At 44.7% G+C, this 18,362-nt stretch overlaps 1 protein-coding gene across 2 annotated transcripts in view; it reads left to right on the top strand.

Moving 5' to 3' along the window:
- The first annotated feature begins 2,605 nt into the window (after positions 1–2,605).
- Positions 2,606–18,362, top strand: part of MLXIP (MLX interacting protein) — a 43,917-nt gene continuing 28,160 nt past the window's right edge. For both annotated transcript variants that reach the window (XM_059863954.1, XM_059863952.1), the window contains exon 1: positions 2,606–2,998. In XM_059863954.1, the coding sequence (XP_059719937.1) occupies positions 2,628–2,998 (371 nt within the window). In that variant the 5' untranslated portion in view covers positions 2,606–2,627. The remainder of the gene's footprint in view (positions 2,999–18,362) is intronic.

Here is an 18,362-nt window from a genome sequence, read left to right as displayed (position 1 = left end):
AAGTAGAAGCAAGGCTGTAACTCAAGATGGGTCCCAGGAGGAAAGGCCTCTGAACAGGTAAGGCTTGTGCCAGGGAGAGAGCAGTGGCAGCCTGGAGCAGGGCACAGCTGGAAGTTGTCCCTGTGGTTTCCTGGGAGCAGGATGGGCACAGAGTGGGGCAGGCTGGGCTGGAGTCCTGCACTCAGCCCCAGCCCAGGCTGTGAGTAAGATCCTTTGAGCTCTTCCCCTCATCAGTATGGGAATCCTTATCTTCCTGTCTGTAGATTTGGGAGGATAATCTCACCACTAAGTGGTGTGGAATACACTGTGGGCATTGAACAGCTTGGATGTCTCTGTTCACAGTGTGTATTACACTTGAATTCCTCCTGTGCTAAAAGCCTATTTCAAGGAATTGATGATGTTGCTTGAAGGGACATCATCAGAAGCTGGTGGCCTGTGTTTCACCTTGAACTGTGGCTTGATGAAAAACAGAAAGAAAAGATACTCAAAAGATGCTGTGGCCTCTCTTTCCCCGTGCCTCCTGGAATACCTTGCTGTGGAGCAGGAGAGGATCCCTGGCAGTCTTGAACTGTACTGATCACCTAAATGCTCATCTTAAAAGGGCAGACCAAGAGGTCTGTCTCCAAAATTAAGTGGATTTATTTTAAGTAATGTCCCTTTCCTTGCATCTGGCAGAGAAACCCCTGAACTTTTATAGCTTAAAGCTGCTGCCCTTTCTTTAAATGATGGTGTACTCTTAACTCTTCCTAGGAAATTGCACTGCAGCCTAATGATTTTATTTAAACAAGTTACCTGTCTTTTCCTGCAGGAGGAAACACTGGCTTGCTTAGAATTTAGTGAGGTCAGTGTACAGGCTGTTGTTATGGAAATACTTTATACAGTGATGCTACTGATGTGATTTTTTTAGCTCAGGTTTAGTTCTTAACAAACTACATGGAAGACTTTTAATAGGTGTTGTTATACTGTGAATGTTGTTTTGGTATGTTTTAATTTTTTTTGTACTTAAAATATTCTCAGAATGTCTTGCTGGGAGGCAGCATTGTTTTTTATTATTTTAAGCAAATTTTAATATAAGATAGCAATAACCAGATTTGAAGCTAAATATGACTGGCCTTTTCTGCAGAATTTGAGTCAAGTATGATGCTAAGAGCTGAATGCTAGTTTTGGTTTTTAAAGATCTGAGACAGCTCTCACATGATGTGGTCATTCCTTACTGTTGCTTTCATGTGTGGGGAAGTGTTTGACCTACCACTTCTTCCTTAAACACAGGGATCAGCCTTGATTCCATGCTAATGGGGAATGTCAGACCATTGCATGGGCGTAATTGGGATATTGCAGGGATGCCTCTTCTTGCCCAAGACTTGCTCTCAATCTCTTAAGTCTCTCTTGATCTTGTTTCTGGTTTAACACACCCGAAAAAGTAGCATGTGACTGTTTAATGTTTGGAAGCGTTTTCCCTCCTGAGGGTGGCTGTTTTTTCATTTTAAGTGTGAGGTCCTAAAAGTGAAATAATATATGCAATTTAGTATAAATGCTTTGGAATGTGTGTCCTAGGATCCAACTGCTCCCCTGGTCATGGAGGTTTGCACTGCAGGGCAAGTTTGAGATCTTTTCTCTTGACTTTGTGTACACATACAGATGTGTATGGGGTTTTGTGCTGTAGGATGATGCTCTCTCCCCACACCGGCCCTGTTGCTCTGCTTTTATGTTAACCTGCAGGACCCATTGCTTCATTTATGCTTTTAAGAAGGATGAAATCTGACCTTTACCTCCACTGGAACAACTGTGGTTCCTTTTATGAGCCACTGAGCAGGTACTGAGTTAGATGTGAAGCACCAGCCTGGCAGCAGAAGCTCCATGTCTTGACCTCTCTGTGACTGCAGGTCTCCACCTTCTCTGGTTGCCCTGGCTTCTTACAGACTGCTTCGGGAAAATTATAAGCAGTTTAGTGTATTTATGACAATTTAAGTGTTTCTAGCACAATTGTTCTCTTCAGCCATTTCTGGGCTGTCCTCTACATCTCGTGTTCCTCACAGTCCCTTAAGTTTAGGAATGTTTTCCATAATCGTTAGAGCTGCAAGGGGCCTCTGGAGATCACTCGGTCCAACCCCCCTGCCCAGGCAGGGTCACCTGGAGCAGGTGACACAGGAACATATCCAGGTGTGTTTGGAATATCTCTAGAGAGGGACAATCCTGGCCTCCCTGGCCAGTTCCAGAGCTCCGCCACCCTCAACCTAAAGGAACTGTTTCTCGTGTTGAGGCGGAACATTTCGTAGTTTAGTTTGGTTTAAAAAAAAAAAAAAATTGTTCTGCTGGATGGAAGTCCCCGCTGAATCACTTAAACCAGCCATCCTCAGAAGCTGTGGGGACATTCCTGGCACAGGGCAGCAGCAGCAGCGCCTTCCCCTTTTTATTTTTTTGGGGGATTTTTTTTTTTTTTTTTTTTTTTTTAAGCGATCCGGGGGAGCCTCGGTGGCAGCCCAGCCCCGTTCCCCCTGTGCCGGCGGGGGCAGGGCGGTGTTGGGGCCGCTCCGTCGCCTTTAAGCGCGGCGGGGGCCGGCGCGGGGCGGAGCGGGGCGGTGGCGGCGCAGAGCGGGCGCGGGCTCGGCCGCGGCGGCAGCGGGGCCATGGCCGCCGACGTGTTCATGCGGCCGGCGCGGCTGCTCGGGGCGGCGGGGCCGCTGTCCCCCCGCACGGAGCCCGACGAGGACTCGTCGGACACGGACGATGGCGGAGCGTCGCCGGGCGGGGGGCGGCGGTGCGGACCGCGGCGGGGGCAGCCCCCGGGCCCGCAGATCATCCACTCGGGGCACTTCATGGTCTCCTCGCCACACAGCGAGCACCCGCCCAAGAAGGGCTACGACTTCGACACGGTCAACGAGCAGACCTGCCAGACCTACCAGTTCGGGGCGGCCCGCGGCGGCGGCGGCGCCGGCGGCCGCCTCAGCATCGACGCGTCCCTCACGAAGCTGTTCGAGTGCATGTCCCTGGCCTACAGGTACCGAGCGGCCCCGGCAGCGAGTCCCGACCGCGGGGGCAGCCCCGGCCGGGCTGGGCGGGGGGGGACCGCGCCGGGGAGCGGGACCGTGTGAGGGGCGGGGTCGCAGCCGAGCGGGGACCCCCCGGCCCATACGTGGGGGTTCGGTGCCGCTTTTGTTTTCAGCGAATTTGGGGGTCCCGGCCGGCCCTTCCCCGCAGGCCCTGGGCCGTGGTTGGGGGCGAGCGGGGGGTGTCGCTGCCCCTCCCGCCCTGAGGGCTGGGGTCCCGCTCGCCCCGCTGGCTGCTGGTGCCGCTGGAAGCCCTCAGCATCCCGCGGCCAGGCTGGAGCGAGTGGAAGCCTCTAGTGCTAAACAGAAACCCTTAAAGGGCAAAGTGCCCCGCTCAGTGTGAAACCCGGCCAATTTTCCTTTTTCCCCTCCTCAGATTTTATTTTTATAACAAAGTCAAGCAAGGGGGCTCTGTCGCTGTTTCCTTTGTTCCTGTGCTGGCTGCAGCTGGCAGCAGCACTTCCTGGGTTTATCTGCACCTTTTGCTCTGACTTCAGTTGTGCTTTTCATCTCTTCAGTAGGGCGTTATATTCCCATTTATCCCCTTTGTCTGTCATCCAAAATGGAGGCAGAGCTGTGGAGTGGAAGTGTTTTGGAAAGATGTGTGTCTGCTCAGTCTTTTGTTCCGTGTGATATAGCAGAAACCGGATCCAATCTGATGTTCTCTGCTGAGCGCATTTTGGAAGTTGATTAAAAGGGTTGATGGAAAATGCCTTTTGGCATATCAACGGAAATATTTATTTTATCTATAGGAACCACCTTAGCTTGCTAGAAGAAAATTAACTTTGCCCACCCCAAATTAATCTATTCAAGTATTGCTCAATGAAGAGGAAACAATAGAACTATCTGTTCTGTACAGTAGCTTGAAGATATAAGTAATATTAAAATTTTGGTAATATTGGCCAAGAACGTTATTAGTTATTGGCAAGAGACTGAACCTCAGATAAGGTGTGTGCAACAGTGGATGTAAGTACTTTGCACTTACAAAAAAAAAAAAAGTAAACCTTTTATTGTACAAGCTGGGAGGAACTTGCAAAGGAACAGCAGGGATTGTGAAGGACAGAGCTGGACTGCTCATGTGCATGTGCTCCTCGGCCTCTATCACCTTTGTTTTATTTTGTGCTTTCACTAGTATGTCATTGGGATTTTGAAACTGAGGATCACACCTGGTGTAAAGGAATAATTCTGTTACACTGGTTGACAGTACTGAACTCTGATGTAGGTGAATTAGTTGAGCTCCAAAATTATAACAGAAGAAATAATTTTATCCTGCCTGCTGGTGGTAGCATGAGGCAAGGTGCAGAAAATATCTTCTTAGAGGTTGCCAAAGAAAAGCACATTCTTAATGCTTCTGTCCTTGGGCACCTTAGGGTTTGCTGAGTTGCAGCCCTGAAGCATCCTGCCCAGATCCAGCCTGCTTACTCAGCAGCTTTGGGATACAGTTTTTGAATCTGCTAAACAAACCAATTGTAAATGTGGGTCTAAAAAGGATTAAAGTAATTCTAGAAAATCTGATTTGACGTGTTGAACGTGGCTGTGAAATGGGAAATGTCTTTTTAACAAATGATTGAGCCTGTAGGTTGTAGTTCTCTCTGTCCTCAGGTTGGGTTTTTTTCTTGGTTGGTTTATGGGGATGTTTTTGTGGCTGTTGCCTCAGCTGTACCTTTCTCATTATTGCCTGTCAGATCCAGCACTGACAAAACACACAGATTCCATGTTAATGTTTTCCATGCTGCCTTTGCTTGCTAGAAATTCACTCTAGAAGAGAATTGGGGGTGTGGAAACCGACAACAAAAACTGTAACACAGAAAGGTGAAGATGTGTGGATTTTGCTTTTTGGGGGCATGAGCTGCCTGCAGAGCTGGGGGATGCAGCAGTGTTAAACACAAACCCAAGGAAGCTGCTGTAACAGAGCTCTCTGTGTAATATTTATTTACTCATGACACTCACTGCTGGTATTTCAGTGTTTAAAGTTTTAAAGAGAAGCAGTAAAACGTGTGGTACCCATTAGCTTGGTGGATGGACTAGAAAGCAAAGCTTTTCTAGATTACCTCAGTCATTACCTGGGTCATTACCTCGGCTGGTTTGTTTGGAAGCGACCAAATTTGTGCTGGATCACGGATTCGTGGTGTAACCTGGGCTCTTCTGGTTGTGCTGTAAATTTTTTTGAGTTTGGCTTTGTGCTTTTAACAGTCAAACTTTTTATGATAAAAAAAGTTATTTCTGAACACCAGGGAAGCGATTCCCTCGTGCCTTGGAGCAGTACAAACCAACATGATTCTAATTTTCGTCACAGCTGTTTCAGTCACGTATCCAGTTGCACAGCTTGAAAAGTCTCATTTCAGATACGCCATTCCAGAGGGGAAAATATGCCTATAGCATACTCCCCTGTACAGTGAGCAGATTAAACCAATTTTTTAAATTAATAAGTAACTTATGAACACTGGGGTTTACAACAGGTGTCACGCGGGCTGTACTTTATCTCAATGTAACCTGTTTTTCTGATGAGATTGATTATGGGAGCTGTACCACACTGACAGAGGTAAAAGAACATTGGTTTTCCCCTTTTAGCCCCTTCATCTCAGCTGTTTAAACCAATGTGACCTTGCAGACCTTGACGTGTAGGTAGCTTGTTGCAGGCAGGCAAAAAGATCTTAAAAAATGTTCTTCTCAAAATGAGAAAGACCTTTGACACTGCTCATTCTAATGAGAAACTGTGCTCCTGGGTACATGACCTACAATACACAGAATTAAGTAAAATGTTATGTCATCTTGATATTTAATTTAGTAAAGCCCTCTAATAACTTTACCATTATCCAAATCATTACATTACCCAGAAATAACTTTCCAAAGCTGAACTGTATTCAGAAATGTTTCAACAACAGCCTGTCATGAAGGTTTTTTTCCCCTGAGATTGGAACAGAAGAATTTTTTTCTCTTTGTTAGGATTGGGTGGTGTTCATACTGGGTGGTGTTCTTTTTAAACTATTATATATTTTTATGTCAGTCATTGCTTATCTTAAGACAGGCCATGATAGGGTAAATGAAGATGACTTTGTGGGCTCATTTATTCTTAAGTAGCCTCAGAGTTCTCTCACCTCTTAATAAGAGCTTAAGGAACATGCCAGGTGTTGTACTTGAGGTAAGAGTGTTAAGGTTGGCGTGAGATCCTTGTCCAAAACCCTCTGGTTCCTGCTTGCTGAAGCTGCACGGAGCAGGAGAGTGGGGTCTGGGAACTGGGACAAAAGCTGCCTTGTGAACAGCTTGCCAGGTCATTTCTAGATTTCATCTCTCCTCTTTAGCAATATGACTCCTTCACTTCATGTAGATGGAAGCCAAAAATATTCCCTTCCTCAGTGGAGTGACGTTAGGGGTCAGCTTGTTTCCAGAGCACCTTTGCCACACATTCTTTGTTAGTGCAGTGTTTGGGGAAGTTCTCAGCACTGCTGATAGCACTTGGAGATTAAAAACCTCCAGAATTCAGCTGCATATTTCACATGCTGCTTGTAGAAGCTACTCTGATAAAAACACCTATATTCACCTCTGAATTTAGCCAAACTTGAGCAGAGTTGCTGTTACAAGTATTTTTTTTAACCATAGTAAGGGTCCCCTGCAAAGCAAGGATGCTGTATTCAGGGTGCAGTATGAATCAGGACATTGGTACTGAGCCTCTTACCCTGCTTATGTCAAATGCTTGATATAGTCACAAGCTTTTAAGCTCTGTGTAAGATGCACTTTGAAATTCCACCTTGACAACCTTGAACCTCAGGATGGTTGGCAGAAAGGTTGCTGAGCTGTTCTTGTCTCCGAGACGCATTTCTTTGCCAGAGTAAACATTTAGTAGTGCTAGTGTGAGAAGGCCTTGGTTCAGATTAAGGTTTTGGTGTCTTCAGGGCTACAAATGACTACAGGAAGAATAGACAAATTCTGTTGTCAGAGTTTTAGATACAGGGACAATTTTGTTTGTTTTGCTCCTGGTTATTTTGGTGTCTCTGCAGACTGGTTTCTATGGACCTGGTTGGGCAGAGTGTTGCTATAGAGGTGTGGGGCACAGTAGTCACCTTTTTCATCAAAAAAAACCACATTATCATCCTTTGATCTACCATTTAATCTACATATTTTGTTGTTGTTCTCATCTTGTGTTTTTACTCAGTAAACAGATGTTATTTTCTGGCTTAAATATAACATGGATTTTGTAATCATCATTTTTGATGGATTGCTGGAATAGGGAAGAGGGAGCTAATTTGTCCTCAGACTGCCAGTTCTCAAGAACTTTTGCATGATCTGAAAAAAATGTGGCTCAACTTTGAGATTTGGCATTATTTTTAGTAAATATTTTGTGCTGCATGATTATGATGTGCTTTGAATGGAAACAGAAATTAATATGTTGATTTTCAGTTGTCCCCCCCCCCCTTTACCTGTTTTTATTTCTTTCTGCTGAGTGGCAAGAGGAATTAAAGCCAAGAAACCCAAAATTCAGGTCTTGGCTTTACTCATGTTTTTCCACACACCCCTTTAGTAGGTCACTGAACCATTCTCATTTGTTACTTTCCCATGTGGGGAAAAAAAATTTCCATTCTTTTGGAAAGCAGAGTTGATATTCAGTCACTTGAGCAGCTGCTTATCTGACTGTGTGTCCTTAAGCTATGATTAGTCTTAATCAAACAAAAGGGTATCTAGTGATGCTGCAAGCTGGCAAGGGGTGGGGAGGAATAAAGGGAGCTTTGTAGCCATTTTGAGCTGAAGGCTGGGCATTTCTGGGATGTCAGAGGCATTTTGATAGGCTTGAAGGAGAGAGTGAACTCTTTAAGTTGTAATGGGTGGGTGGAATTTTCCCCCTGATAACAGCACTCAGAGATCTGCTGTAAAGCAGGGAGAGTTGAGAGGACAAGGAATGAGGCTGGAAGCTCACTGAGACCTGGAGTGAAATTAAGAGGATCTTTGAGGAATGCATTGAGTGAATTAGAAGGGCCAAGATAAAGCCACACAAAGAGCTGTGTGGTGTTGACAGAGGCCACAGGGATGGAAACAGGAAAGAAAAAACGAGATACTGCAAAGTTGAAGTCATACAGAGGATGTCTCAGCTGACTGGGTGGGTTTGAGCCCGGGTTACAGACTCACTGAACCCGTGTGAGTGAGGAAACACCCAGCAGCAGGGGTGGGTGGAATGACAGCAAGGAAGGGGAAGTCTCTAATCGTGGTGGGGGTTGTGGGGAAGAAAAGAGGTTGGAGTTGTACTTAGGTGAGATTTGAATGAGAGGACAGAGGTAAATGATCACGATGAGTTGGGGAGAAAAGAGGATGTTGGTGGTAATGCTGTTCAGGGCAGGAGGAATAGCAATGAAAGGGGAGAATATATGGAAAGTAAGGGTGGACAATGGAAGGTGTGGCTGGACTTGGAAAAGTCCAGTGTTTATTCCCCATGCTTTGATCTGTGATGGGAGGGTTAGATAGGAAGCACTTGATGAAGGGGAGAATGAGCTGGATAGACCCAGAAGTCATGGATGATGGGGCAGGAGATCTGGAATTCCTGGTTTGGCTCTTCTCATGCTGCACTGCTGGCTTTTGCTGTTGGAGAGAAAGGGATCTCTTTTTAAAACAGAGCAACAATAACAAAAAACCTTATCAGCTGAGAAACCTGGACCAGTTTGGGTTTAATCTGGTATTTTATTTTTAATTAATTACAGACTACAGGCTATATGCTTGCAACTTCCTTTCTTTGTATGCAGAAATTAATTGCATTTACAGTTTCCTTCATCTGTCCTTTGATATCTTAATATCATTGGCACAAACAGTTCTTTAAAGACAAAACTTCTAAGCTACTTCTGAGGAAAAAGACAAGCTTTGTAAACTCTTTGATGGCTATAGAAATATTTTACAGCTTTCATACAATTTTCCTTTCGCTCTGGAAAGGAAACCTTTAACATGTCCATGAAACAATTTTTAAGATGATTAAAAAAGTACTTGTTTCAGTTGCCTCCAAAGAAAATAGAGTTGGTTCTTTGTGTTTCAGACAGTGATGGAAAAACCTGAATCTGATTGTTTCCAGTGCAAGCTAGACTTACATTATTATCACTGTTTCTGAACCAGGAAGGCTTGAAAAATAGGGTTAGGAAAAGCAAGGTTCTTCAGAAATTGCTCCTAATAGTTTTAGTACCAGAACAAACATTCTGAACACGGTCTTTTCAAATAATTGGTTTGCTCAAATGGGACTTGGAAGGTCATTTTTGGTTGTTTTTGAACATAAAGCATGCTGACTTAGTGTCACTCCTGACAGAATTAATGTAGCCATCCCTTGGTAAGTAAAGCTGCCACTGCCATCAGAAATGTTCTGGTGTGCATTTGCCACAGCTTATTTACTTTGTGACACACAAGCTCAAAGCTCCTCACTAACCCTTGGTTTCTTGGCTGTTGATCTTAGATAAATCACTTCCTGCTTTTTCCTCCCTTTCTCCATTCTGAAACGACCAAAACAGTCTCAGCACTTCAGAGCCCCAGATGTGTGTGCTGATCTTTTAGAAAGAGGGAAACAAAGGCATGAAGTGTATAAGTGATCTGGCACAGGAGTCTTAAAGGAAGACCTATGAAAGATCACACCTCAGATACAAACTTAATAAAGGAAAGAGGACAAATGGAAGAAAGATTTAGGAGGAGATGATGAAGAGGATGTGCAGCTTACTGTCACGTGCCTTAGAAAAGCTACAGAACTGATGTGACACCTTGGCCATTCTGTGTAGTGTGAATGGCTGCAGGGGAATTGCCTGCTCCCTCTCGGTTAAGCAGGTTTCACTTTGTGCCTTAAGGTGTAGAAACTCTTGAGTGCTGCTTAAGAGCAAGCTCAGCAGCAGTTACCTTTGTGAAAGATTAGTGTTTTTAGTTGGCTGTCCAGCTGTGACTCAGTGGATAATAGAAAATGGGATTGGAAAGGACCATAGGAAGCCATCAAGGCCCAGGGAGAAGATTCCTTCCCTTGGCTGGGTATCCAGACCATGGCCACTTGCAAGGTCTGTGAAGGTACAAGGCCCACAGTGTTAGGAGTGGTTCTCAGGGCTGCTTTGTCACCTTTGGGACTGTGAGAGAAAAGGTGACATGCCAGATGGAAAGGGCTTGCAGGGCACTGCTTGGATTATCCTGTTGCAGGGTATTAGTGAAAGAATCTGATTCACTTCAATTAGTGATATGTCAGTGTGTTTTGGCCAGAATACTCCTGACCTACAGATAACCCTTAGCCATGACACGGTTGGTGATGCACTGTGATGTGAGGAAAGGGTTCAGCTGTTTAAGTAGCTCAGCATTGCTGCTTAATGAATTGATCACTTTTCCTGAAAAGCACAGAAAAATTTTAATGACTTGTTAAATTTTAATGACTTGTTAGAGAGCTTTTTATCCTTGGTTTTGTGTTTGCAGCACATTATCTACAACAGTAATGCACAGTTAGAGATCTTTTAGTCTCTCTACTTCTAGTTTAGCTGATTCTAGTGTAGTGCAAGGAAGCAATGGATACAACCCTTTTTGCTGTATTTAATGCCTTTTCTTACTGTATTTTTTATGTGTGGTAATGTCTTCCTACATACAGAGATAAATGCTTTATTTTTAATTATAGTGGGAGATTTCTGGGGATATCTTTATTGCTCCTTTACACCACACCAGAGCAAGCAGAGAATATGGGTAGAGTATGTATGTGATGTTTGTGCTTCTGTTTCATTGCAGATTAACATTATTTCCCCATGCATTTTCCCAGTGATTCAAGGAACAAAGAGCAGAATTTTGGGGGGACAGTTCAGAGCAGAAATAAGACCTGAGGCTGCTTTCAGCTGAAGGAGCAAGGAAGAATGGTCGAGAGATGACCCTTAGTTCATGAAAAGTTGTCCTTACTCAAGCGAAGGAGTCTAATGCTTGTTACAGTTTTGTTCCTGTGTGAGCTTGAAAGGGCTTCTTCCATCTCAGAAGATCAGGGGTGGTCTTGTCTTTGCTGGTTTTAGGGGGGCTTACTTGTCCTAGGGCTGGCTTGTGGATTAAGAATTGAAGAGTGGAGCCTTAAGAGTGACTGAGGGGGTAGAGAGACTATCCAGATAACCTTTTGCCATTCTTGAGAAAGCAGACTGCTGGTACTTGTTTTGGAAGTGAGATAGGAGCTGCTTTGTTTGTACTTGGGTTGTGCAAATCTGGGGGGAAGGTGGCAGTTGGCAAGTGTGACCTGGCCTGAACTTCTTTGTGGGGTGATTGCTCCTCCTGGCTTTGTCCTGTGCCACATCTGCCCTGGTATTGAGAGAATCCGCTGACATGGGTCCTCAAAAGTGTCTGTGCTGAGAGCTTGAGTGAACACCAGAGCCTTTAGTGCCATTAGAATCCCTGTGGTGAGTGCAGGACCTTTTTCCTGTGTCCTGCCAGGCACAGGGAATGAAGGAACAAAGGTGTGCAAGTGTTTTCTTCTGAGGAGTTTGTTTTGCAGCTCGTGCTGCTCTCTAGAACAGATCTGCAGGAGCACAAGCAAGCAGGATGAGGCCTTTTCTTTTCACTGATCCTTCCAGTGGAGGCTGTTAGTTCTCAGAGGTCAGCAGGGTTGTTCTTTATGAGAAACATGTCTGCATAACAAGATTCAAGGAAACATTGCAGAGGCACAAAAGGGGTTTGCTTCTGGAATCTGTCAAGTTGATTGTTTTCAGAATTCTGTAGCATGGGGTGTTTTACTCGAAATCCTGGCCTCCTTTCCCTCTGGTGCTTTGTTTACTCTCCCTTCCCTCAAGGTCCCATAGTAACGAGTGCTCCGCCTGCAGCAGTTCAAGGACACGACAGCTGAAGTGGCCTTGGCCAGCATGGCTGGGAGACCTCTGGCCAGGCTGCAGCAACTCAGTGACTTCTGTATCCAACAGCCAAACCCTTCTCCAATCCATGTGAGCTTGTTGTCCAAAACACTTCTTGTCCACATTGCCCCATCTGTGCCAGGGACTTGGCTGCCTTAGCACCAAAAGTCTAATGTAGGGCAAGGGTTAGACTCACTCCAGCCTGCCAGGGTGATGATACAGAGCCCAGGCCTCTGTGGTAGTGCTGGTGTATCTTTGGAGCAGCTGGAATGTGGGGTTTCACAATAGACCTAAAAATAACTCAGGCCCACATCATTTAGTATGTTGATGTGAATGTGAGCCATCACAGGCTCTTCTGCTCAATTCTTCTTGCTGCATCTTACATCCAGATTTTCGGCTGCTCTTAAATCTAGTTTGTTCTCACTGTCCACACCATTCACAAAGAGATGGAGACCAAATGGAGCAAGAATTGTGGAAGAGCTTCTCATGTCTTTGTAATTCTTCTTTGAAGTCTGTGATTGCTCTTTACTGTCTTTTTATCATGCAGACTTTTGCTTTTAGTGCTGTGGTGTGACACTTGATTTAGCCTGTGTTAGCTGATAAAAGCCCTTACTTTGGAGGCAGAAGTGGTCACGGTAGAAAAGGAAAGGTGTACACATAAAAAGGAGAACTTAAAAAAAAGGTAAAAAGGAAATACCTGTGCTATGGGTCTGGCAGCTGTTAGAGAAGAAGTGTTAGTACCAAACTGGAAGAGGGCAGTGGCAGATCTTGCTGCATTTCTGATCTGACAGTCACTGGATATAGATATTATCTGCTGCCACATTTCCCAGAGCAAAGAATGATATAATTTGTTTTGTTCTTGGATGGTCACTCTCTGCTCATCCTGATGAATTTCTGTATGTTTTCCTTGAAGCTGTAGTCTGAGTAAACTTAGCCGTGGCTAGTCAAGCTCTGTTAACAGTATTTACAGTGACAACTGCATCGGGAGAGCTCCCAGTATTTGAGTGAGAGGCACAGAGTGGAGTCCTGGTCCTGCTAAGCTGTGTAGTGGATTCAGAAAGGGCTCTGAAATGTGCTGTCCTGTGAGAAGCACACAAAGGTCTGGATGTTGCATACCCTGCTTCTCGTGTTAGCTGGTCCTGTACAGTGTCCAAAGAATGTATCACCACTTCCCTGTATAAACTCCTGCATATTGCTATCTGCACAGCTGAGTCCAAATTTCTGTTTGCTTGGTAAACATCTGTCCCTGACAGGATGGAGGCTGAGGGAACTTGGATAGAAAATGTGCTGGTGGTGTGCCAGATGTGGGAAAGCAAGAAGCAGTGAAAGGGAATCAACTACTTGTTTTTGCTCTCTAAAACACAGCTTTTGAGGAAGAAAATTGAGTGCAGGGGTTGTAGAGGGGGTTTGCCACCTGGAAACGTACAAAAATTACTTTTCTGAATTAGAGGATATAAAACTTTTAGAAAGGAAGGACTAAGTCAAGGGATTTGGATATAGTTGTGCAATATTTAGATCTGTTACAGAGCCAGAGAAGCTCTTTGAATGTTGTCAGCTTATTTCAAATGGAGTGTTGTGATGGGAGAACTGACTTGATCAGAAATAGGAATATCCTCAAGGAGGGAACTGCACTCACTTCAGGTAATTATAAGCAACCGTGTTTCACACCTAAGAAAGAGATTGTTTTGGTTTCCCAAAGCAATTATTCCACAATCTGTCCAAAACCTGGGGCATCCAAGCTGTTGAGTAGTCACCATAGTGGCTGTTCTCTACTAAAAATGTCATTATCCCTCCCTTTCAAAGCAGAGTCCTGCCAAATCAATATACATACTCAGCTGGGGGGGAAAGTGTCTATAAACAGCAAAAGGAAACTGTGTCGTTCTTCAGTTCACTTTTAGGGAGTGAGTTAATAACTGGCTAATACAATTTTCCTTTAGAGCTGGGAGGGGCTGGTTGTTGGGAGCTGGCAGGAACACCCTAGGGACAAGCTCATCCTGTTGTGACCCTTCCCAAAGCACCTGCTCACCCACTGCTGGGACTGGGCACGGGGAAAGCTGGACCTGGGGCACCCTGGGTGGGTCTTCTTACAGCCCTTGCCAAAGCAAGTGCCAGGTGCTGGAGTGAGCTACACAGTATTTCAGTATCAGCTGGGAAAGAATTCCAGGCAGCGTTTGCTCTCTGGAGGCCGCAGATAAGGGCAGAGTGTGTGGCTGTGGCTGCTCCCTGTGGCAGCAGCCCTGTTGTGTGCTGCTGCCTGAAGGTCCTGGGGATTCCATGGTCTTGTGAAAGCACAGAGCCAGTATGTTTGTGACTGGGATGACACTGGGATCTGAGTCATTCTTCCTGTGAGGAAGGGTAATCTGCAGCCAGACTGCATGGGAACCAGAGGCATCCCTAAATTCTGGTCTGTCTGTGCTGTGTGAAATTGTTAACCCTTAGAGAAAACCATGGGATAAGATTGTACTTACTTTATCAAATCAGCAAATGTTACTGAAGAGCAGAGCTTAGCTCTGCAAGTAGATGCATAGAATTCTGCAATAAAAGCTAATTCATTACTGTTTCTAATAAAATTTTGGTCTGTGAAGGCTGTTGTTTAGGAACTCAGCGTGGATCCCATCTGTTTTTAGTATCCAGTTGTACAAGTAGAACCCTCAAATCTCCAGTAAAAATCTTAGCAGAGCTTAAGGAGACTAAAACTTTTATTAGCAGTTTTTATTAGCACATTAGTAGGCTTGGTGTCTAAGCTTGGCATGTGGTGATTATAGGCTGGGTGCATGTAACAGGCTTTTGGAAATAGGGAGACAGATCCTAGGAAATTTTGAGAGATTGCTTCTCTCTATAGTAATAAACATGTCAAAAGTGTTATTTACCTTTCACATGAGCTTTCCCAAGGAAATGTTGTGTCCCCAGGACAGGATTCTGCAGAATGAAGGTTGGGACTGGTTTTTTGTGATTTTGGCACGTAGGAAAAACACGGTTCAAAGAAGACTTGAGTGAGGGTCATTTAGTGACTTGGTTGTTGTTTTGCTTGTAGTAAGATTGTGAAAGTGCTGATGCTGTCACATGTTTTACTGGTGAAGTCACCACTTGCTTTGGGACGTAAACCATCTCAGTCTATTTGAAAGTTAGTCCAGACCTGTCTTTTAACTGGTGCACAGGTGAATGGCAAGTGAATTTCTGAACCATGTTGCTGCTTGATCTTTAATCATGGTGGTTACTGGGAGCAAAGGAGTGACTTTATAAGGGTATCATGCAGTAAAACAAGGTCTTCCTCTGACTCTTACTGCAAATAGTGAGGTTAAATATTGCTTTTGGAAGTTAACTGCTATGAAACATTCATCAGTGCCCTGTGCTGTGCATAGTTACCATAACCACCATCATTATAAAGTAACAGATCCAACAATTCAGCAGGGCTGGAGCCTCCAAGGACAGAGTTGATCTCTCCATCTGTGTGTGGGAACCTGGCATTGCCCTTGGCCTGTCCAATCCTAGAAAAGCAACAGGAGCCATCTGGGAAAAGTGTGGTGAAGATTATGTGGCATGAGCATTATTAGCTGCTTCCCTGCCAGCCCCATGTCCCAGTTAATTAAGGAAGAGTCACTCACACATCCTTCCCTGCATTGCAGCAGCCAGATCTTCACAGCTCCAGTTTGAGTCGTGACCCACAGGTGGAAGTTTGTGTTCCACTCTGTGTTCTTGTCGTGGTTTGAGAGGAAGTGAGCTCAAACCATGACAGTTCTCTAAATGTTCAGGCTTCCTGGGACTGTGGCCTTGGGTGGGTGGATCCTGGGGAGTTTTACTGTGGTGTTTGAGATGTGGCTGCCCCCATGGCATGACCATGCACAGGGCAGTGGGGTGTTCACCCTGAATTGAAGGGCTAGTTTTGGAGAAACATTGCCAGAGCACTTGTTTGCACACAGGTCTGCGAAAGGTCTGAGTGGAGACTTTTCCTGCGAGTTGTGCATGACCTATTAGAGACTTTATTTTTTTCCACATTCCAGGCTGTTCTATGTGAGTTCTGGAAGGAGTTTCCTCCCTTCATCATCTTTCTATGGGATTTTGATTGGTCTTAGAGTAGTTTCAGTAGTAACACAATGGTCCCTTTACCCTCCTTCTGTCTCTTGTGTAGTTTCTGGTTCAGCTTTTATGTAAACTTTGAATAAGCTGTGTGTGCTGTTGCAGTCTTGAGTCTGTAATAACTGAATTTGGGAATCAGCCTGGTGTTTTTCAAGCTGCAGGGAGCTGGCTGCAGACAGCTGGGATGAAAGCTTTGTGTCACAAGGGGAGAGCTGGGAGAGCATCTCTGCTTTTCCAAACCTGCAAGGCGCTTTCAGAACAAGATCCCCGAAGTCTTGCAGTGTATTTATAGGATGTAACGTTGTTCAGAGAATGTTACAGTATCCTCCGTGGCAGAAGTGCAGGTTTCGGGTTTCTCCAGCACGGTAAACAGCTCTGGGCTCCGGTGGTATGTGTGCTGCTCAGAGAGCAGGGCTGATCTGCCGCGCTGATAGGGTTTGTTTGGGTTTTTCAGAAGCTCCCTGTGTGAAAAAATCTTTTAAGTCCCAGATCAGCACATCTTGATGAGTTCATTAATCTAGGCTGGGACTTTAATGATCAAAAAGATTCTGACACATTTATAGCTCTCCGTACAAGAGGGTCCCTTGCTAGCAACCATCCTTTAAATAATGGATGTGTACTGCAAAACCCATCAGTTCCTGATCATCTGTATTGGGAAACAGGTCCTTGTAGTAACTAGTGTGATTCTGAGAAGGTTGATGAAAAGCCAGTGGCCAAAATCAAGTCTTAGGGAGAAGTGGAAAATTTCAAGACACTAAAATAAGTAGGATCACTTCCCTTTATATAGAAGCAGCTTTAAAAAATGTCACTTCTTTCCACCATGCATGAGAGCATAGGAAGCACTTCAAAAATAAGGAAAACAAAATGTATTGAAAAAAGAAAGAAAACCAAATGTACTGATCTGATGTGAAAAATTTAGATCTAATCCTTGCTAAAGCTTACCTTTGCTCGTGGCATTTCTAGTGTGGGGTGTGTGGCTGGGAAATGCTTGGCTGGTGTTCTGTCCTTGCTTTGCCACTGACACACTTTGTGCCCATGGGCAGCTGCTCTCCATCCTGGCATTTCAGATTTGGGCAGTGAAAGGGCTGGGATGTGTCTCTGAGCCTGCATCTCAGAGCACCATGTGAGTTTTGTGTGTCAGCTTCTTTTTCCATGGTGGGGTTTCTGGTAGTTCTTTAAGAAGGTCCTGATTTTTGACAGTGGAAGAGTTTGGCCTTTTATAAAATGTTAATATTTATAAAGTTACAAAGTTAAAGACAGCAAGGCTCAGGGAGAGGTTTGGGGAGGGTCAGTAGTGGCAGATGTGATGGTAATGCCCATTTTCTCAGCCTTTTGGCTGACTTATTAATGACAGTACTTAAGCAGCTTTTTTCTTTTCTTGCTATTCCAGTTCTGTGCTAAAGTGAGCCACTGTTGGACAAGTGTGTGAAAAGCAGGAACATTTCTAGAAATATCCTTTGATTTCTGACTGGAAATGAGAAACTGTCTAAATATTCTGAGTCTTTAAATAACCACTGGCTGAAGGACACCATAGCCTTCAAGTTTCCTTGATATTTGTAGTGATCTTTATGTTTGCCCTGTGCTCTTTTCACCCTTTCATAACCTGCATGAAACCTGCCTCTGGTGAAGGCATTTCTCAGTGGTCCTTCCCAGCTGCCTGCAGCCTCCCCCTGCACACAGCTGACCCTGGCCATGTTGTGTTGGACTAAAATTGCAGCAAGTGACTCCTTTCCCTGATTGACACAGTGGTGGTGATTTGAAAAACTGTCAGGGTAGGTGTGATAATGCCTCCAAAATGTGAGTTTTTCAGCTGTCCCTGAGGAGGCTGCCTTGACACAACACCTGCCTGGTCATTCCTGAGTCCAGCATAGACCAGGTTGTCAGAGCAAGAGCCCCGGCACTGCAAGCTTTCATTTATTCAAATTACATTAAACTTCCAAGCTTAAAATAGCATTGAATTTATAATGTAAATAAATCAACATTTCTTGTGGATTTGTTGGGGCACGAGTATTTGCTCCAGGCATACAGCTGACCTTTCACTTTCCTGTTCCATTTCAGGAGGTGCATACCTGAGCCTGCCTGCGTGAAATCAGCCAGATAACATGTTTCTTGGCAGGTGTTGCAATCCCAGTTTGCCAGTGGCTGAATTTGATCTTTATTTTTATTTTTTTAACAGCTCTTAATAGATAATGCTCATGACAGAGGAAAAATATTTGCCTGGTCCAGTATCTCTGTTTTCAGGATGGAAGTATTATTTTCAAAAGGTGGTGACTCAAACAGTGAGAGGACATTTTGGTTGTTTTAAAAGTGTTTAATTTAACTTGATCACAAGGCTCCCTGCTGTCCTTTGTGGTCTGTGGGCAGTAGAACATCCCTCCACAACCCTGAGCCTGCTCCTGCAGGAGGGTTTCAGGGAAGGAAGATGAACCAGGTA

Source organism: Haemorhous mexicanus, chromosome 19, assembly GCF_027477595.1.
Source record: "Haemorhous mexicanus isolate bHaeMex1 chromosome 19, bHaeMex1.pri, whole genome shotgun sequence".
Taxonomy (NCBI): domain Eukaryota; kingdom Metazoa; phylum Chordata; class Aves; order Passeriformes; family Fringillidae; genus Haemorhous; species Haemorhous mexicanus.
The sequence above is the reverse complement of the archived record's forward strand: the minus strand, read 5'-3'. Positions and strand labels throughout refer to the sequence as shown.